Below are 22,632 nucleotides of genomic sequence, written 5' to 3'. Positions count from 1 at the left end.
TATCTGAGAGATTTGCATAAATATAAACCATCAAAGACTTTTCATCTTCAAAGGGGTTTTCAAGACCCAATAAGCTTTGTACTGTAATCATCTGAGGTCACAACCCTGCAGGAGTAATGCTGCTATGGCAACATAAAAACGCCAACGGCTTAGCATAATATTCCCCTCGAACAGAGAAAAGGGAGGGAGAGGGTAGGGCTTGTTTGGCGGCCCTTCCATTTCCTCACTGTTTCTTTTATCAGACGCCACACTGCCCTCTCCGACGGCTCCGTATTTTTGCGCAAAATTATAGCCACTTGGCAGAGAAATTAAGCATTTATAGCCCTCAATCAAACGAAAAGCTCGGTCCCGTCACGAGGTGCCATTAGGAAGTCGATGAGTGACAACAAATTACAGGTGTGCTTTTACTACACTGAAGTAATGGGAACGGTCAGCCCTTTCAATATTTACACAGTCTGAGCATTGAACCGCACTTGTGCAAACGCTAATACCACTCTCAGGTGACAAGCTTTTCCGGTCGCTATAGGCCGCTTGTGAAAACCCACACTTCTCGACGACAAGTGCCACGGCGGCCCCATCCACCATGATCCGGATGGAAACGAGGCAGGGATTTTGGGGCGAGGGAGCCGCTAGAGCGAAAAAGGCGGCAAGTGGATAAGTTTCAATTAATTCTCTTCAAAAGAGGGCCAGATTAAATGTTTCCGGCCTGCTGAAGTGCTCATTTCACCGTGTGGTGGTGGTGGTGGAGGGGGGAGAATTAGGAGCGGACGGGGAGGGACGGGACTCGAGCTGGTTCCTTTCAGGACTCAGTAGTGTGGCGGCCAAAGAATGCACACAGCTCCGAATCTGTGGGAGAATTGTCTGTGGACAAAAGGAGGAGGGGGGGAGAGTTACGCCTGTTATAGTCCAATAAGCCTTGTCAGTCAAACAAGCACAGAGAGAGAGGATAGAAAGGGAGAGTAGAAGATTTTCACACAAAAGGAAACAAGTAAGTCCATCTTTTAGCAACAAATCAGTCTGGAGGCTCCTCTGCTCATCTACGTTAAAAAGGGGAAGAAAATAAACAACAGAGGGATTTAGGGTCGGTCGGCCGCCGGGACGAGAAGAAGAGGAGGAGAGAGAGATAATCAGGCTTGTAGTGGTACGACTTTGTGATGTGTGTTGGATTAGACACTCACTGACTGCTCATCAAAAGACACAAACACATACATAAGGGAAAAAGAGAGATTTAATGCTAATTTAATAGCCGACGATTATTTTATTAAAAAATAAACAGAAAAAAGTACCATTATTAAGCTCCCTCTTCATTCCAGAGTAAAACATGTTACAAAATCACTGGATTACTCAAACTAAAAACAATAAATTTTGTAAAAGGCATCAAAATGCTGCGGTTTAAAATAATTTATTCAGCATGTGGTTAATTTCTTTAACTTGCGAAAGTAGCTGTGCATCCAGATTTCCCTCACAAAAGCAACCATAGTTTCTGCAGTTATTGTTACTAATGTATGCCTAAAATAAAGTAATAATAATAATAATAATAATAATTTAAATGTTTAAATCAAATAGAATTTCAAAAATAATCAGTTGTTGAAAATGTAATGAAAAATGTTTGCCTGCCATTGATTGGTCAAACAGGTAGTCCTGCCCCCTAACTCATGCCATTGGTTGAATCAATGTTGCTGTGTCAGACTCAGACAGCACAAACAAACAGACCAATAACAGCACAGAACCACTGTCCTTTTAAGAGGAATTAACCTACAAATGACTTGCATGGTGTCTGCATATTAAACAGTTTAGTTTTTTTGGAGGATAATTTTCACTAATACCAAGATACCACAAAAATAATTTGTGGCAACAAAAACTGTAGTAACTATGTTTTTTTAAACAATTTTTTACAAAAACTACAGTGACCAACCGTGGTCAATTTTGGTAAGGACTCTATATAACCAAGTATGATAATGTATCTAAACTCTTCAGATCTGTGAGACACAACAAAAGGGAGAGAAAGAGAAAGATGGAAACATCCTCTCCTTTCATGTTTGTCTCACGCCACTTTCAAAGCAATGGGCCCATGTCAGGTCAGTGCTACATGACTTCCTCTCCGCTCACAATCTCCCATATCCTGCTGCGGCTATGAGCTCGACCGTGTGCAAAGCATGTGGAGAGCATGTTCTAACCCCCACCACATATGTGTGCACTTTTTTAATGCATTCACACACACTGTATTACTCAATGTGACATATGTGTAGGGGTTGTATTGATTTTCGAGTGGCTTAGTGGGTAGTGAATAGCAGATAGCGTAGGTAATTTTACTTGGACAAAACTCTGAAAATGGGGTTATTTTACATGTGGCTGAGAGAGGAGGATACCCGATACCAACTGTATGTAACAATGATAGTAAGATAATAATATAATTGGAATATTACCGAGTTGCAGTAAGTATATATGTATGTGCGTGTGTGTAATGTATATTAATAAATGATATATATATATATATATATATATATATATATATATACGCACGCACGCACGGACGCACACACACACACACACACACACACACACACACACACACACACACACACACACACACACACACACACACACACACACGTATAAGGGTTATTCATTTAAGATGTTGTTTATGAACTACTCTATGGACGGCAAATATTTTTCAGCAATAGACAAAATGGCAGTGAACAAGAATGAGAGAGAGAAATATGAGCACCTGTCAGCAATTAAAAGGGGAAGAAAAAGAGCGGCCCGGGAAATATATGAGCACTAATTAAAACCACTAGTTAAAAACTTCCTGCTTCAAGCCTAAACTAACTGTGAGCAACAGACTAGGGGCCCCCTCCATCTCTCAGCCTCCCTCCCTCCCTTCATCTACCTAGTTAAGACATTGTGGCTTCTTTCAGGTCTTTTCAGTGCTCATGCAGAGTAGCTGAATACTGCAGATTTGGGCTGGGTTGGCTGGTTGGGGGAAATGAGCTGGAGGGATTTGGGGGCTGGTGTATTGGCTGTGCTGGGGGCCTCCTGGGGCCGACTACCAGAGGAAGCCCTGCTTTGATGGACGAACAAACGTCTTGAAGAATCCTCAACACCTCCTGCAACTCACACATGGAGGTGATCAGGAGGAATGAGTGTTTTGTGGCTTTTAGACCATGTCTGCTAGCTTTAAGATCTATTTGCTAGTGTCACTGACTGACTGACCGGCCATCTCTATAATAATTAAATCTACGAGTGGCTTAAGTGTCCACCAGCTTTGATTTTAGAATATTTTTGCATTAAACATCAAAGCTCAACATTGCCAGCTTCATGGTAGGTTTATTGAAGAGGCCCTGTGCTTCCAGGGGAAAGAAGTATTTTGTGACATCTGTCTTGTGAAGCTAGTTTTAAAATGTCATGGCTTTCTTGAGCTGATGCCAAGATATACAGCCCCATTTCTCCCCGGGCCTGACTACAGAGATCAAGTCCTCTGTACAGCCTAATAGAAAAGATTGTTATTATTGCTTTGAAAAGACCTGTGGTTTCTTCTTACCCTGCGAGTTCAGAGAGTGTTGTGTTCTATACAAATGATGGAAAATGCAAGAGCACATTAGAGGTATTTTTAGTTTCTCATTTTTCACATTAAGCAGCTCATAGTCTTCAATTTGTGGGATACAATGATCATGAATGTCACATGAACTATAATCTAACCATAATTATATGGAAACATATGAGTCCTCAATGTACAATTCAATGTTTGCTAAATGTACTGATAAAAAAACAAACAAAAAAACACATTTGCTTTCAAAAGTTTGGGGTCTGTAAGATTTATTTAAATGTTTTTGAAAGAAGTCTCTTATGCTCACCAAGGCTGCATTTAATTGATAAAAAATACAGTAAAAACAGTAACATTATGAGATATTATTTCAATTTAAAATAACCGTTTTCTATTTTAATATATTGTATTGTGTATGGCAAAGGTGAATTTTCAGCATCAGTCTTGCTCAAGAAACATTTCTTATTATTGTAGCATAATAAATGTATTTTCTGACACTTTTGATTTAATGCATCCTTGCTGAATAAAATATTTTATATATGACCCCACACTTTTGAACAGTAGTGAACAGTATATGGAAAATGTATGATTTTCAGAAAATATTGACTAAAATGTTGCTCCGTTCCTCACACAAAGCTGCCATGGTTAAGCTAGACTTGAAAAATAAGACATGGGTTGTATGACCTTCTTTTATGGTGCTTTTAAAATATTTTTTGGCCACTGCACTGTATAATTTCCATGTATTCTTTTGTATTCCACAGAAAGCGTATAAATATTGACAGAGTGCTTTTTCAGGTCAACTCTTTGTTTAAAGTGCTTAAAGAGTCATGATTCACTCACCCACTGCACCTCTCCTGTGTTCTCCACCTTTGGCAGCATGAGAGCTGTGGGCAGCACGTCCGCCTGTAGAATAACCTCCATGTCGGCTTCGGCCAGGCCGCTAGACACAGAGTTCAACCGCACACACTTCTCCGTACGCCCCAGATCTAGATCAGCCAGCATCTTTGGGATGGTTTTCCGAGCTTCCTCCTGTGAAAAAAGGAAAAAAGAAATCACTTGTGCCATTGTGTCAAAAAGTGCTTATTTCACCACAGCAGATAATACAGCATGACATTTCTCAATGCAGGCTGGACCACAAAATGAAAGGGTGACCCAACTGTTTATGCTCAGCTGGGTCACTATTCAGTGATGTAATAAACACACAATATGATTGCAAATAAACACTGAATGGTTATGTTACCCAATTCAGACTCTCTATTTGACAAAGAACACAGGCTTGTGGGTATCAAACCTGCAAAAAAATGATTGAAAGTAGGTTAGGCAGGTTTATTGTTTGCTTTTGTGCTACTGGATGACTATGATTTGTGTTTACCTGATAAACGGGAGGAAATATGTCACGTATGAAAAGCTACAAGCAATAAAAATGGCCATTGGAGCACTTTTAAAAAGATAAAGATGCATCAGTTTGGACGAGCGGATGTTGTGTGAATTTACGGGGAAGTGGCGGTTGGCGCCTGGGATTACGGTGCGGAAAAAGATCTAGTGAGAGGGATCAACCTCACTACAGCTGATCCACCAAAGGCCATAAAATGAAAAGCCCTGCACACAAGTCTTCCACACAAACACCACAGACACATGACCAATGGAAGTGGAGGGAGGAAGAATCAAAGTTAAAGCCAAGTTCCAGGGCCTAACTGTGACACAGCAGCACACGCCAGGAGATTCAAACCAGATGCAGCTCAAGAGACTGAATGTAGGTGGGAGGGAAAGGTCCAAAAAGATGAAGTTTCCATTGGTCGGAAAACAGCACTCCGTCCAAAGGGAAATGTGGTCTCAGTTAAACAGGAGGAGGAAACAGTAGCTCAGGAGTTGTCAGGTTAGATCAGAGGAGGGATGAGAAACGTCAAGAGAAAGAGGGGAGGGGGGTTAGCTCAAGGGTTCATTTAACTTGAATAAGAAACTCCTTAGGCTAGGTCATCCTCACACCGTCCACACAACTAGGGTCACCTCTACCCAAAAACTGTTGAACTTTAGCCTAGACCATAACGCCCAAATACATAGCATTTATATCAAGATTATGAATTAAAAGGAATTAATTCAATGATAATAATAAATATTAGTATAATTAAATAATAATAACAACAACAACAACAATAACAGTTATTATTATTATTATTATTATTTTAATAAATAATAATAAAATGAATTAATCTCACAAGGTTTTTTATTGTTTTAGTCTAATAATCATCCAGGTGTTATGGTGTCAAAAAACACAAAAAGAAAAATAACAAACATTTGGTTCTGCATATCAGTTACAAGACACTTAAACAAAAATAACCATTATACATGTTGGTTATAAAAAAAAGGGCAAAGATAATCAATCTCTAGTCTAGATCTGTAACCCCCTTTTTAGATGAGCCTGCATGACCGTAAAACTCAGCCTTTTGAACTGGTAATCACAACCGGTCTGGATTCAGAGTCCCTTAAACTAGATCTAAAATAACAATGCTGTCAACCATTTTTATTAGAAAAAATGTGTATACAAGCTGTGAAGTCTTCTATATGACATGTGAAGCATTGCAGATATACTAGCAAAACAGATTAAAACCAAAACACAGTCTAGACACTCGCATGTCTAAACTAACATTGTGGTCCTCAACTTACAGTTTATGTTGAGAGTTGTTGAACTGCAAAATGAACACAAAAGATTCCTCAATAGGAAGTCATACTGTATGTATGCTTATAGCCTATAATATATTTGAAGATCACAGTGGTAATATTAGGAGGGCCGACGGATTTATGAAGCCATAACTCAGCATTCGTAAAGCTGTTCCATGGTGGATCCAGTTTGAGTCCTCCAGTATAATCCAAGACTGATCCAGTGTCTCTGACACTGGCGAACCACTGTTCTTTGTATGTCTGGTATCACATTCACTCTTGAACAAAAACATGAGGCTTTGAGTAACAAATCAACATCAAAAAGCACCTATATCAAGTCAAAAGATATGAGAGTAGCTAGAAATGGACCAATCAGACTGAAATAACCACTGAATTGTGTAATGCTATATCAAACCTTCATGCCACACGATTCTCTGCTTTTTATCACCACATTTCGCTTTGAACTGATATTCCCGACAGAAAAACATTTGAATTTCTATCAGTAGGAAGGGCTCGCTATTTCATCTCCCCTCACAGTAAATTGACAGAAAGAACATTCTCGAGAAGATCTCGGGCTCCTGAGGGGACCCAGCCATTCCGAGCCGGAATAAAAGTACTTTGAAAGCTGAAATGTTTTACATTAAATGGAAGCCCGTCCAACTAGTTGCTTCAAAAGACCCTTCCCCAATCACACAGCATCCCACAGAGTGACCAGGAGAATCGCAGGTTTGAGGGATCTTTGATTCCTTCCATCAAGCCCATCATTAAAGCTCAACACAGTATCATGACAGCACGTCCACAAAACACTCAAAACAAAGGACAGACTTTAAAGTTGGTAGACGCTGACTTCTCATTTTAAAAAAAGGCCAGATCTTTTACATTTGTCGAGAATTTGGACTCCAACTGTGAGATATGTCAAGAAATGGATCTGCGTTTGGATTATTTAGTGTCTAATCAAAGCGCAGGAAAAATGTGTGGTTTGTATGACATTTGAAATGCATAATGATTTTGTATAGATTTGCATTATTAGAAATGAGAGCAAGAAATGTGAGAGGGAGGGACAAGAAGCAACTCAATTAGATATATTTCCATTTAATGTTTCTCACTCTATTATTTTTTCATCCCAGCTTCTTCCAACCAACCATGACACTTACGATTTCAAAAACGATGTGTAATCTAAGCAAACAATGTCTCACGGACAGTGTCTGACAGGTGACGCACCGGGCATCTGGAGCTCTATTCCAGATGAATGACTAACAGATCCAGCATCTGATTCCGCATTTGTCCGGTTACGCATGAGAGGGAAGCCTGTCCCTCTAGGCTCGCTGCTAGATTCTCTCAGCCTCTCGAAAACCGCCACTTCTCTTCACACTGTGAGGCTGAAGAATGATCTGTTACTACTTCAGAGCACTGCACAGGCAGCTCACATTTTACTGACTGGTTCTGCCAATCAAAACAGAGGGCTGTAATTTGATAATGAGAGAAGGACAATATGTGCACTTTTCTTTAAAACTCAGCGTTTTGTGATACGCTGGGCTGCACTGGACTCCCAGCATTAAGATGATAGAGAGGTTGCGGGATTGAAGCGTTCAGATGGGACTTTCAACATCTGCCGTTCGCAGTTAACTGGAGGCTTACTGTTCATGGCCTCTCTTTACTTCTGTTCTAGAAGTACTTGAAACGTCTGTCATCATAATCTGATTTTAAGCAACACAATCTACACATTTGATAGCTGTGCCAGTAAAAACTTCAACCTAAACAAATAATGCTCAATGTGCTAAAAGTGTAGCCCTGTGATGCAGGATGCATGTGAGAATTTCTTCTGCTTTTGAAGTGCTGAAGGAAAAACATCTACGCTTGTGATGAGAGTGGGAACAGAAGATATTTTGTGTCTCTGGGGAAATGACAGAGCTCAGTTTTTCTCAGGGATTTGTACTGCATCAAAGTTTTATAGGTAGCAACTCTGAGAGAATTATCTAATACTATTCAAACAGAAAACACCATACAGAATTGCAAAGTAAAGATCTCTGTAACTTTTCAAAGCTGATTATGATTGGACTTTTTTCTAGTTGTGTTGCAATCATAAAAGTAGTCATGTAGACACTTGTAGACACAAATTTGTTTCTTTTTGTCACAACCCTTATATTTTCACAACCCTGTTACCAAAGTTTTGCATATAATTTAAAAATAGATTAAAGGAATATACATTAAATAAACAATTACATTTATTAAATTGATAAAATAATGACAACAATAATATCTATCTATCTATCTATCTATCTATGAAAATATATGTTTGACACTGTGGAGCTTGACAAAGACAGTCAACACTACAATTGAATGTACAAAGTAAGAAATTGGAATGATTTTATTTATTTTAATTGAAAAAATGTACATTTCTTATAACAGAATAAAACTAAATTTTACCTTTTCATGGAAAATGTATAATCTGGATTGTTTTATTACACTAACCCATCTCTACCTGGCCATGCTCTTTATATTGCAGACACGAAGGTGTTTCTTACCCAGTTTCTTCTTGCTGGAAGGCTGATTATTTGCTAGACACTTATAAAAGCAAAGGTCGTATTTTTAAAAAGTGGCATTACATGGAGTACCCGGGGCACATGGAGCGTTGGCAGTAACTGACTTTCAATTTTCTAGCCATTAGAGTAGTTCACACCTGCTGCCTGCCAGAGCTTTATAACAAAGTCACCTTTCTGTGTCAAGTGTGCTATGTAAAGCAAAGGAGAACTTAAATAATAATATTAATAATAATACTAACAACAACATGCTATAGGACACAACAAATCAGAGTAATAGTCCTTCAAAGTAGAGCAATGTGAAAGTCCAGTGAATTATGCAATGCGATTATCTTGCTAAATCATGCTTAAAAAGCTGGAACATTTTGACGTTTATCAGTTGTTTATACAATATAGCACTGATCCAACATAAACCACGAGAGTGTGACCAAATCACATTTTGTCAAGAAACAAAAAATAATAATTACGATAATAAATACTAATAATAAATATAGCTGCAAGCAGCAATGAAAGAGCAAAGCACAAAAAAGGGACGATAAGTAATGCCAGCATTGCTGGGAGCTTCAGAGCAACTGAATTAAATACTTTTTTAAAAATTTGGTGTCAATATGCCAAAGCGTTCCAGAGTTACAGCCTCAGAATCAGCTTGGCACCATGCCTTTTAATACATTTTTGACAGGAATAGACTGAAGATGATCTGAGCCGATTGCTGAAAATTGGACCAACGGTCTAGGAGTTAAAAAAATAATGTTTTTCAAAACAATTTTTGTAACGATTCGTTAATACATTCATAAATACAGCATTTTACGACAAAATTCAAAATGGCCGACATTATTAGCAAAGTTATAAAATATAAACTAGAAAAAAATATTAATATATAAAATGTTATACATCTCCTGACCAGTAAGTGGCGCTGTGCAGAAACGCTGCAAGCTTGTGATGACATGTACCAAGATTGTTCTCAATATGCTAAAGCATTGTGGAGATATAACCTCATATCCATTTTAATCCGATCATTGTCGAATTTGTTTGTGCTTTATTCAAGAACTGTTCGGTTCATCAAAAAGCTTTGAATAACTTTAGGCCATCATTGTTTCTAGCCCTTACAGTTCAAAAGTTATTAGCATAAACGTAAGTGCAACTTTGGACAGTTGGTGGAGCAAGAGGAATTGAATTAGAGACAAAATTGCTCTGGTTAATGTTCAGACTGTCCTTCATCGGTGTGCCAAATATAATAATTTTCCCACAAACATTTCTATGGGCTGCCATAGACTTCAACAGCGGTAGTAGTAGTAGTAGTAGTGGTGGAGGAGGAGGAGGAGGAGGAGGAGGAGGAGAAGGAGGAGGAGGAGGAGGAGGAGGTGGTGAAGAACATATACAATAGGTGCCTTTGCATCTTTGCTGTTTGGCCTCTAATAATAAATTATAAAATGAATATGCAGATTTGGCATGAACATATGTTATTTGCATTGCAAGATAAAAAAAAATGGGTTAACATGTATTAGATAACATGCTAGATAAAAGACTTTAAAATTGTAAAAGACTGTAGATAAATCAAGTTGACAGTCTTTTTCATTCGTAATGTTGTTGAATCAAATTCCTCATGGAGCTAATCTCTAATCATGTGTTGTTATTCTAATGAGAGCACATTTATCCATTCATCGTAAATAAGGCCATTACACATCAACCGGTCTTAAACACCTCTCATAAGCATTCATCATACTGGGGCGACAGAGAACCAGATCAAGTAGATATCACTAACACATAGAAAAAACTCCACACACATCTTATGACCTATCTCAGTTACACGCATCAGGCATAGCATATACGTATCTGGTTGCTTATAATGCAGCAGCTATGTTTGCCAGCATTTTCTTTTCCCTGGTGACAGTGAGGACAGATCTTCATATGATATTATGGCTTCCACAGGATTCACAGCAAACAGATGTTTGTCATTTGTCTCGACACATCATGAACATGAAATAAAATAGTTTACCCTCCATAGCTCTCATTTCTCATTTGCACTTATTCATATACATTTATGCCATCTCAAGATATGGCAATGACATCAAACTGCATTGGTTCGGTTATCTTAAATTATGGTCTGTTCCTCACACTAATCTAGGGTATGGTTTGTATAATATTTTTATGGTGCCTATTTTACTTTTTTGGAGTTGGAATGCCCTTGGTCAATGTCTATTTTCATTGTATGCTTAAACACAGCTTGAATATTACAAAAAAATTATAATCTCCTTTTCAGTTCCACAGAACAAAGTTAGTCAAACAGAAGTATAAAACAACACGAGAGTGAGCAAATGATGGGAAAATTCAAGTTTGGTTTGGTAAATGACCTCCTTAAAGTAACCTAGAAAAAAAACAGGCTCTACTAGACCTCAGATTTCACACACCAAATCTTTTAAAAACATGTACAGATGACCAATCTATCGTGTCATAATATTGAATTTACATAAAAAAGTAAAATGATGTCAGTACCGTGATGTTGGAAGAAATCTTTCAATCTCTTCCTCAATCATCATCTCTCTCATTCAGTTCCAAACAATCGGGACCACCCTACTTCACTGACCCCTCAATAAACTTTAGCCTAGTATGACTACACAGTGCTCATAGCTCCTGTGACGAAGGTATGGCACACACACACACACACACACACACACACACACACACACACACACACACACACACACACACACACACACACACACACACACACACACACACACACACACACACACACACACACACACACACACACACACACACACACACACACACACACACACACACACACACGCGGTTGACTGGCAGGCAGTTTCTGGCAGCACACAGGCTATCAGAGTTCACTAATGCTGGGGATCCATTTTCTGGATAAACGCCTCAGATCGCTGTTTGTTTCTCTTGGCAGCAGAATGCCCTGTGTTCCTCTGCTGCACCCTTTGATGAGAACCCTCTCTTCTTAAAGGAATGGTTCATCCAAAAATGAGCATTCTGTAATAATTTACTGACCCTCATTTCACTCCAAACCTGCATGATGTTCTTTCCTCTATGGAACACAAAAAGAGAAGTTTAGCTGAATGTACAAGCTACTCTTTTTCATACAATAGAAGTACATGTGACTGGACCTGCTGAGCTGAAATGAAAAAAAGAGCATCATAACAGACAAAAATGTGTGTCATAATTTGTTAGAAATATTTCTCTGTCTTTCAAATCTCATATGTGCACATTTAATATGCATATATTCATTTGTAGAGAGTTGATGACACTGATTAGTTACGTTTCTGTCTTTTCCTGACACATGTTGTAATTTTTTGAGCTTGGCAGGCCCTGGTCGCCATTTACTTTCACTGTATGGAAAAAGCAGCGTAAACATTTTGCTAAACGTCTCCTTTTGTGCTAAATAAAATAAAGTTACAGGTTTGGTAAGACATGAGAAAGAGTAAATTACATCATTTTACTCTCTCTTTAAGACACAGTCTTTGTTTCCTACTCAGACATCAACAGCCACCAATAAGCACTAGGACAGCTTTCTACAATAACCTCTCAGCTCAAATGAAGAGGGCTAAATCTAATTATTTAAGAAATGTGGACTTCAGCAACACTCACTAAATCTACACATCACTACACAATTGCAAAGCATTGTGGCACCCCCTCTTTGAACTGACTCAGAGAGTGTGGCAGAAGAAATCTGAGACGACTTCAAAATACCGGCATTGCATTTTAAGCTTCTATATCAAATAACAGTTGGTTGCATAGATTATGGTAAATTGGAAATGTTGACAGGAAGCCAAAATATTACACTTTCAAATAAGCTCAAACTGAAATCCAAGACTACAATAGTGTATTATTGAGCCAGTCCTGACAAACAGAAGATGCATACTGTACTTGTGAATGTATACGAGTGCAAAAGATAACAGAAACGTTCTCACAAAGGGCGCCATTGCTATGGAGCTATACTGCAAAAGATTTTAGTCATAGCTGACATATGAACTACAGATAGCATGTTAAAAATGTAAGCCATTTCTTTTCACCAAATCATTTCATCTACTGCCACCACCAGGGTTGACAAAGAAAAGACACCACAACATAAACAGACACAGTACAGTCTGCTGTGACAGAGTCAAAAACATTTGAGCTCTTAGTATCACAGACATGCAACTTTCCGTTCTTTTTGTTCTTGATTTTCGGTTTGGAGTCGGTAATTTTTTTTTTTAAGTCTCTTCCGCTCACCAATGCTGCATTTAATTGAACAAAAATAGTAATATTGTGATATATTATTACAATTTAAAATAATTGTTTTCTATTTTAATATATTTCAAAATGTAATTTATTCTTGTGATGTCAAAGCTGAATTTTCAGCAGTCATTACTCTAGTCTTCAGCATAACATGATCCTTCAGGAATCATTCTGGATATTTACTGCCTTAAGACATTTTTTTTCTTATTATTAACATTGAAAATAGTTATGTTGCTTAATATTCTTTGAGGAAACATTAGCTATGTTTCCATCACACTGTTTTTATCACCCAATGAATTAGGTGCGTTTCCATCAAGTTATTTGAGCGGATAACGGTGGTATTGGTAAACAATATATAGTATGTATAGTATATAGTAACTAGTTTGGATGGAAACCCAGCTAGTGATACTTTTTGTTCAGGGTTTTGAACATAAAAAATGCCTTTACTGTCACCTTTGATCAAAAAGTGTTAATAAAAAGTATATATATATATATATTACACTGACCCCAAACCTTTGTTTGAATGGTATGTTATTTATTTTTGAGTCAAAGACATCCTACCCAAATTAAATTGTAAAAATAGAATTGGTTATACATTTAAAATGTTATTTTAAAATTGTATTACTCCATCAAATAGCTTCAGATTGGCAAGTTACTTTGTAGCAGCTAGTTATGGCTGGCTATTTTTCAAAAGTAGCTTGACAATCATTTAAATATCTGAAACCAAGCTACTTATTATTTAAAACAGCTTCTCCAACACTGATCTGAATTTTCAGAAACATCAAAATCAAAACCGAAAATAAGCAAACACATCTCCATCAGACTGAGCCGAACCAGCAAACCTGTTGCTTAGCAAGATGTTTCGCACTTGCTCTGCTGACTAAAGAAAGAGTGTAGAGAAGTGACAGAAAGGTAAAAAAAAGAAAAAGAGCAGGGATAACTGTCATGATTCCAAGCATCAGCCGTCTCCACCCACAGGTGAGTGCATCAGATAATACAAGGGCCGATGCCAGTGACACTGCACCACCTCAGAAAAGCAACAAGGACAGACACACACACACACACACACACACAGACAGCCATCACAGCTCGAGTGTGCCCGTAAGCAGGGGGATTTATTCTCTACATACGGTGCCGGGTGGTTTGAGGGAGCTCGGAGCTGATCACAGAGGATCCGAAAACAACATCCGTCCACTTTCACACTTCAGTGGAAGAGGTGGCCCCTCCCGGCAGGGCTGCGTAGTCTTGCCATCTGGAGAATAAATCGAGTGTGAAGTACAGTATAGTTTGGGACCAAGCTCCGTGGCGGCAGCTCAGCAGTCAGTTCATTAGTTCCAAACTTCCAGGGATTGGAGCTGGGAGGGGGGCAGTGCGGAGCGAAGCTGCCGCGGAGAGAAAGGGGAGGCGGGCAGGGAAGGAGAGGGGGAAAAAGGAGCCGTTGAGTGGAATGCCCCAAACTGAGCGGCTGTCTATAGGGCATCTCTGCCACAAAACACACAAATAAACAAACTCGCCCCCGGAGCGACAAAAGACAGGTGTAGCCTTCAGCCCCTGCCGGGGGGAGAAAAGGACAACTTCCTACCCCTCCTAATCAGTAAGGAGAGATATATTTACATACTAACTGTATGCTAGTGTGCAGCCATCATTTTAGAAGTGAGGGGGACAGAAATGTCAAGTGTAATACATATTTTTCTGAATAGAATAAAATATTTCATCTTATTTCATGCTTTTAACTGGCTAATAAATCAAATGTACTGCAGAACAATTGCCAGTCATTTGAGTTCTATAATATTATAATAATAATATTTCCTTTATTTTTCTAATGACAATTGTATTATTGGTTTATGCACTACAAAGACGTGTGCATTAAGTCATCATGGATTTCATACAATGTAAAAAAATTGAATAGCATGTATTTTTTAAAACCACTCATATACTTTCATATACTTTATTGTTAGGAAAATACCCAAAGATGGGGTGCGGTGGTAATGCTTTTGGCACACAGACAAAATCAAATCATCAACAAACAAACATTTTTTCTGACACTTTCAGCCTGGGAAATCATCCTCATCTACTGTGATTCTACTACAGCTCAACAGTGTATTTATAAAATGACAGCAACAAAAATATGATGAAGGACTAAATGATTCCTAAATGTTCCAAAATCTAGTGAGCGGCCTTGCGGCCTACTAGGGAACCTCATGAGGGACTAGTTTAGAATGCTCTACATAGGCAGCAACTTTTTGGCACGCAAGTGCTCTGCATGGAAGACTCAAATGACAATGGATTTCAGTTAGCATGTTGCTAAGCTAACAGCACAATATTCTAAAAAGCATAAAATACATAAAACACACAAATTTTGGGTGCGTTTAGTGTAGAATGAAAAAATATTTTATGTTGGTTTTGGAACAGAGCATGTGTATTCAATAAATTATTTGTTAATGTGATAGATATGAACTATGAAGCTTGTACTTAAAAATAATTAGAATAAACAATTCTTCCACCACTTAAAGGGACAGTTTAACCAAAAATAAAAAAGATGCAATCATTTACTCAACTTCTCATCATTCCAAACCTGTATTTTCTTCTATACTTGTATTCTTTCATCTAAAGTTTACAGAAAATATTTTGAAGGATTTCTCAGTGTTTTTATTTTATTTTATTTTAATCTGACGTTATCCTTTTCCATCACTCTACCCATTATTTTTAACCCTCTCTTCAATAAATGTAACAAAAGGCCCAAATACTGTATTTAACATTTAGAATTTTACAGCAAAGATGCTATCAATGCTCAGCTATACAAAACTGAACATTTTAAAATAATGACACAATCTGAGTGTATTTGAGCACTGCACGTGCATGTGTGTGACTCGTTCCTTCTCCGCAATCCGCACTGGCTTATACAAGAGTAACTGAGCTGCGGGAGGAGTGTCATTTAGTGGCATGGAAAATAAAACATCCATCTATAGGTATACACAAACCCCCATGGATTTTCAATTGCCAGGATAAGGGAAACAGCTGAGAGTGTGGGAAGTGAAAGAGCGGGTGCAGAGGAGCGAAGTGTGTTTTATTATTGAGTTAATAACTCATTTTTACATTACGCAGTTGTGCGCTAGCAAATAAATAATGGATCACAGCTTTCCCAGTTCCACGCCAAGCTCTTTAAAGCTAACATATGGTCTTTAAAATTGACTGCGTCTTGTACGAAGGATTGTAAGTGCTTGTAGCCTTGACAGATTTATACCATCAAAAAGCAGAGAAGCAATGGGATTATTTTTCAGTCTCGTCCCGAAGTACATTGTTATTTTCCAGAGTGAGTTATTAGCATTTTTATCTGGGAGACTACAGAGAGCGTTAATTCTATCAGCCCTGACAGGAACATGAGCTAGCAAAAAGAAACCCGCTTGGCTCCGAGAGGGGACCCGAGACCCTTCTCTAATGCCATTTTCTTCCCTCTCAGATCACCTAGCATTAATATTCCACCACAAAATAATCTTATCTGGCCAGAACCCCACAGAAGAGCTGAATTTTGGCTAAGCAATCTTATCTTTTTATACAAGTCATTCTAAAACAACGTTAACATTGTCAATATGCTAAGGTCTTACATGTTAACAAAGTATGTTTTTGACACTTAAAGGCCATCAAAGATGTATCAGGTTGTAACCAAGGCTCTGAAACAACACAATAGTCTTGAAAGCATTAAGCTAGTCTTATTTGTCTAGCTTTAGTGGATACTTTCTTAAAAATGTTTCCCCCACTTGGCTGTGATAAAAGAAATTAGTGGGTGTTGGAAAACATTGGGATCCATCACCTTTTTTTCTAGGGGTCACCGTTTAGGCTGTCTGTCAAACTTTTTCCCACTCAAGCAGGAATAGCCTCTGGCCATATCAATCATCTTTATTAACATGACTTAAAAACCTTTGTTAGCTGACTCTTTTCCACCGGTTCTCCTTTTAGCTCCTGCTCCAATCACGATTTCATGGAGAGGTAAACAGGGCCAATTGGCTGGCTGTGTGGGCGGGTCGAGAATGCTTTTAACCTGCAGCATCTGCTGAAGTCCTGCTGTTTGCTCAGTGTGAAGTGGGCACCTTGTTTCAAGTGAATGTGATAGGGGGGCATTTTTGCCTTTATTGGCACATAATGGGACGGAAATGTGCTTGTTTTAAGCATTGCGCTTAGGTAGCTTTCTTTGGAGTGATTAAGGATCAGCACCTGGCTAAAAGAGAGCTTTAAATGATGAGGATTTTGTGATTATGTCCTACAGAGTCAGGTGCTGGACGAAGAATGAGAGGTTAGGGTGGTAGGTACCTTCTTGTTAAGGGCGACTCCATCTTCACAGTCGAGAACAGCGCAGTCCACGTCCAGTGAAGTCAGTTTCTGCAGTTTTCTCTTGTCGTTGCCGGGAACGTACAGCACGGCGCGGCGTGGTATGTACTTCAGAGAGGTGCCAGGAGTGTGGTGGGAACGCAGGCCAGACTGACACCAGGGGACCGCAGACAAAAGTAGACGACTTATCCCCCTGAGAAAACACAAGCATTTTATAATGGATATTTCAGTACGGGTCAATGACATGGCACTCATTTTCTGTCTCATCTATTAATTTACATTAAAATTCAATTCATACATACAGTGACTTAAATACACCTGGTCTATGATGATGAGCATGTTTTTAATTTCATGTTTTAAATTTTTGGGGGGTGGGGGCATAAAATAAAGAAATATTGATATAACTGTCCTGATTAAAAGTATCATTTAAAGAATGAAATTCTTGAAAAGAAAACCTTTAGCAGTTTGGTATAATATTTTATTCTTATTTATTACATAACATAACTTGACTGCTTAATATCTAATAACTGTCCATCACCTCAGAGTCATGTGGCTCAACCTCTACCTTAATATATTTTATTAAAAATAAATATATATACAAAAAAAAAACATTTTGAGCTGCATGTATTCAAGTTGAAAGAGAAATAGGTTACTCCTTTTTACTTGATGTTACATTGAATGACATTTCTAGAGGCACTAAGAGTAACATTTCTGAGAACATGTGTTTTTAAGCTAGATGAAAAACTATGACTTGTGTAAAGTGTTCTATTTTGGAGATCTGTTGTAGCCTTCCATTTGTTTGCTGATCTCTCTTTATGCCTGCACCTATGAAACAAACCTCTGGCTAATCTCAAGTACTTAGCCTGAACTTCAATTTCCCTCCCAAATCTTTACAAACTGAAGAAACAAGGTTTGTTTTCCTTTCAGTCCTCTAATGGATAAGCACTGCTGACCTGAGGCCGTTATTTCCGACAACATCAGAGCAAACGCTCCTTCTCTAATGCTAATTCACAATGGCTTAGCAAGCACAGCTGAATAAATCTATTTAGAGCCAAGTCAGTGTGATGTGAAAGAGACTTGGGAGAGATTACATACCCTAACACAAGAAAGTTGAGACAAGACCCCAAATCTGTCTGGTAAATTACTTCTTAAAGCTGTCAGATGCAGATTTCCCTGCACCAGGGCTAATAGAGGTGTGCGTTTATGGCTTAATTTCCTCCTATCACATTTTATCACACACTAATAACCACTGTTATGCCTCAGACACGTTTTAATTGTTTTTTCGGTATGTCAGGGTGTTCAAACAATTAGCGTTAATAAATGCGCCAAATAATTGGTATCACATACAACTAATTACAGCCGGGAACAGTCTTCGCCTGGCGGTTCCTTGCGATTGCAAATGAAGGGATCGTATTAGTTGACTGTATTCCTTTCCGCCTTGACAAAAAGAAGGGGGTAGCAAAGTGCTTTAAAGGGGGACTGAAGGGGTGAAGTATTCTTTTTTGGTCTTTGTTGTCAAAAGAAGCTAAAGTCACTTCAATAGCCACTTAATCCAATCCTTCACGCTTACAATTGCCCTCAAGAACCAAGCCAGCATATTCTTGACTGAGATGATGCAGCTATGCTAGGCAATTAAAAGCAATTCAGGTAGTTATGGCTGCAAGCACTTTGCAGGCCTAAGTACACAGAGTCTCGGTAGGGATTCTCAACTCTATAGTGTTCGGATTTGGTCAGTGGCAGTACCTCAACAAGGGGAAGGAGGAGGAGGAGATATGCAAAACCACTCTCAATGCAAACACAGAGAGAGGGGAGGAATTTACTATTACTCAAGAACCCCAAACCTTACAGTGCCCGGATTGGCAATAAATAATACAAACAGAGAAATTGGATGAAACAATCGCAGAGGTGGTAGAGGGCATTATGCATGTACGTGTGTAGGGGGTTGGCGAAGAAATGGGTAGAGCAAAAGGGGGAGGGAGGATCCAAATTAAATCTTCTACATTCAATGCGTACTGCTGCAGGGTGAAAATGTTAAAAAGACATTTTAAGTGGGCACTTGAAAAAGAAATAAATTATCTTGTAAGTAGGAGGCTTACAAAATGATGGCACTCGTAATTAAAGAATAGATTTCATAAAGGTGCAGAAAAAAAACATTAAAAAAGCTCCATGGGGGAAGAGAGGGGTATCCTTGATGGATCTTTATCAGAGAGAGAGAGAGAGCGAGAGCAGATCGCTTGACGGAGGTACAAGGGGTCTAATAGAGAAACGCCATTCAGTGCTACTCTCCCTCTATGCCTTTTTAAACACAGTAGGGGTTTCACTTTGCTGCAACCTAGCTGCCACAGGGGAAAGAGAGGAGTTTGCTTTGTTTAGTTGTTACTCTCTCTTTTATGTTTGAAGGAGATAGAGGAGGGAAAGACAAGTCGGTAAATTCAGGAAAGGTTTTTTGGTGTTCTCCGAGGGTGGCGTTTTGAAAGCCAAGTGGCTGGCCTCTCACGCGAGAGAGCGTGATGATGTGTGAGCAGCAGGAGACGATGCTGGCTGTGTTTGTGTGCTGTACACACGCACACGTCCACGTCATAGTCATATTAATACATGCATAATCATCAGGCTTCTAATAAAAGACTTCAAACGAGTTGCATGACAATACACACACGGATGATCATGACGGAATAAGAGAGTATTGTGTATCTCACACTCTCATTCTTCTCACAGTATATACATACTTTAAATAAATCTACGTTAAAGGGATAGTTCACTTCAAAAATATATGACTTACTTCTGTGAAACACAAAGGATTTGGAATTTTTTATCCATACAATGAAATTAAATGGCATCCAATCTTGTTTGCACCCTAACGTTCGGTTTCGCTTTATAAAGAAAGTCATACATTTGGAATGACAGTAAATTATGACAAAAATTTTCATTTTTGGATGAACTATCATTTTAATGATTTTATAGAAGCATTTTTGCTCTGTAATGTGTTTCAAAAATATATATGGTGGCAAAAATGAAGATCAAAGTAACAATTTTAAGTTCTTGGTCTTGGAGACGATTCCCATCTTAATTTCTTCAAATACATAATTACGATAAAAATGGAATGTAATGGGTTTAATACAAATTGGGTAATATAAATAGAAAACCCTATTTAAATTAGTTAGGTCAGTGGCTCGAAGTCCACTTAGCACATTTCAAATCCATTTCATTTTAAGGGTTCTTTATTCAGAACAAAGTATTATAATTCACTCTGACTTGAGAATTTAATTCTCAGGTGGAGGAACTGATTGACAGAGACCAACCAAAGGGTAAAAAAGGCCTGCATTTACTGAATGAGGTTTTTATTCACACGGACACTCAGAACCATGTCACACAAAGAAATTTCATCTAGTCCCTTTTTTTTATATAAAATCTGTAACAAATGTTTTTCAAGGTTTATAATATGCCATACTGATGCTATACAATAGGAATGCTGAAGCACTGCAAAGGTAATTAGTATTAGCTTATGCAGTAGCTTACAATGTTGGCTTACTTAGCCATGAAAGTCATAAAACTTTGTGGCATACCACTCTCACATTATAAACCAACCGGAATCCTGTTTAACAATGACTAATGAGATTTTTATACCAGCATAGTAATTCATTCAAGAAATTCACTTCAGGAAAATGAGCTTATCTCCCAGTGATTTATTTGATTACATGATTTGCCCACTTCTCATTTAGATCCACGCTTAGCTGAGAAAACCCTGAAATTAATATACGTAATAATAACTCAAGTGGCCAATATTAAGTGTACAATAATTCACATAAAAAGCAACACAGACCATGGGCAATAAAAACAAGAAGCAATAAATGTTATTACGGCACTACGGCAGCTCTGGAACCATTTGGAGAGAGCTGGCCTTTCCGACCATATCCATACAGTGCTTCCGAGATATGCAATCTGGACCGTTTTATTGTTACATCTGTCCAGCATTTTACCCTGTCATTAAACTATGATATATGTTTTATAAGTTCAGCAATCCCTGATGTAGACAACATTTCTGCAGTCCTCACTTTTCTGGACTTGAAAGGCTATGATAACAGGGTGGTTAGCTTAGCAGTTAGTGGATTTACTGGTGAGAGTTCTGAGGTTTTCTGCTCTTTGCTGCTTTTATATGCTTCTAGACAGGCCTGGTCCTCATTAAATGTAAGTCTGGCTTCCCTATATAAGAGGACCAAGAGAAAATACAGAAACCTCTGGTGGTTTCGTTGGACATTCATTCTGCTCAGCTGTAGCTCAATTACTGTCCTTCCAAACTGCACTGTTGTGTCAGAAAAAGAAATGTCTAAACATAAACATTTTTCAGATGTTCTTATTTAATCTCAGATGTTCTTTTTCCTCCTCTAACCTTGAGATTAGACCCCAAGTATGAGGTCTGAGAATGTATGGGGACGTATACCATCACTTTCAAAATGCCAACTTACCAGGAGACATGATGTGAAGATTTACTGCACAACTTTAACGTCGACATAAGTAGCTATTATATTTCTTCTAATGATACTGCAAGCTAGCCAAACAAACTAAGAATGCACTCATTTAACCGCCCACTGCGTTGGCTCTGGCTAAAAACATGTTGGTGACATTTTAAATAAGTACACCGGTCCTATGATGCAACTTGCATCAGCATTTTATGATAAAACAAAAAGACCAGCATTTTATCTTAACTTGCACTGACAAAACAACCAATAGGCCAAAACTTCTTCAAAAGTTTCTTCAAAACCCCACTTTAAAGTGGCTGTGAAATCAAATGGTGGCAACAAAAATAAAATAGCCTTTTAGACAACACTGTAAAAAAAACATTTCCTGACAAAATAAACAAAGATTTCCTCCTCTGTTTTGTCTGTCTGGTACAGCAACGCATTTCAGCCTTTGAACTCATGCATTTTATGTATTCATAAACAACCCTGGACACGGCACCATGGATAAATATGTTGTCCAATTTAACCCCCCTTCACCATCTCATATAAGCACTGTTAACAGCAGCTCTTTCAATATGCAGATTTCACAATTATTTCCAGCGTCTGGCCACAACAGCAGTAGCTGTGTCTAAAATGCACAAAATTAAAGATTTGTGTTTCTACCCTGCGATAATCAGCATCTTTTTAATATGCAAACTATTTCCAGGATCTGTAGTGTTTGGGGTTTTAAATTAAATTTAAGAATGGAAGGAGGGGGAGGGTGTGTGTGTGGGGGGGGGGGGGGGGGATGAAACAGAAGGATAAAAAGAAATAACAAAAACAAATCAATGCCTTGATGCATAAACATGAAATAAAT

At 38.4% G+C, this 22,632-nt stretch overlaps 1 protein-coding gene across 2 annotated transcripts in view; it reads right to left on the bottom strand.

The window, feature by feature from the left end:
• The window catches only part of clybl (citrate lyase beta like), a 70,162-nt gene that overhangs the window by 10,058 nt on the left and 37,472 nt on the right, over positions 1–22,632 (bottom strand). For both annotated transcript variants that reach the window (XM_082175145.1, XM_082175146.1), the window contains 2 exons: positions 17,302–17,512; positions 4,385–4,573 (listed from right to left, as the gene is read on the bottom strand). In XM_082175145.1, coding sequence (XP_082031271.1) covers positions 4,385–4,573; positions 17,302–17,512 — 400 coding nt within the window. The remainder of the gene's footprint in view (positions 1–4,384; positions 4,574–17,301; positions 17,513–22,632) is intronic.

Source organism: Leuciscus leuciscus (assembly GCF_965113295.1).
Source record: "Leuciscus leuciscus genome assembly, chromosome: 7".
NCBI classification, from domain to species: Eukaryota; Metazoa; Chordata; class Actinopteri; order Cypriniformes; family Leuciscidae; genus Leuciscus; species Leuciscus leuciscus.
The sequence above is the reverse complement of the archived record's forward strand: the minus strand, read 5'-3'. Positions and strand labels throughout refer to the sequence as shown.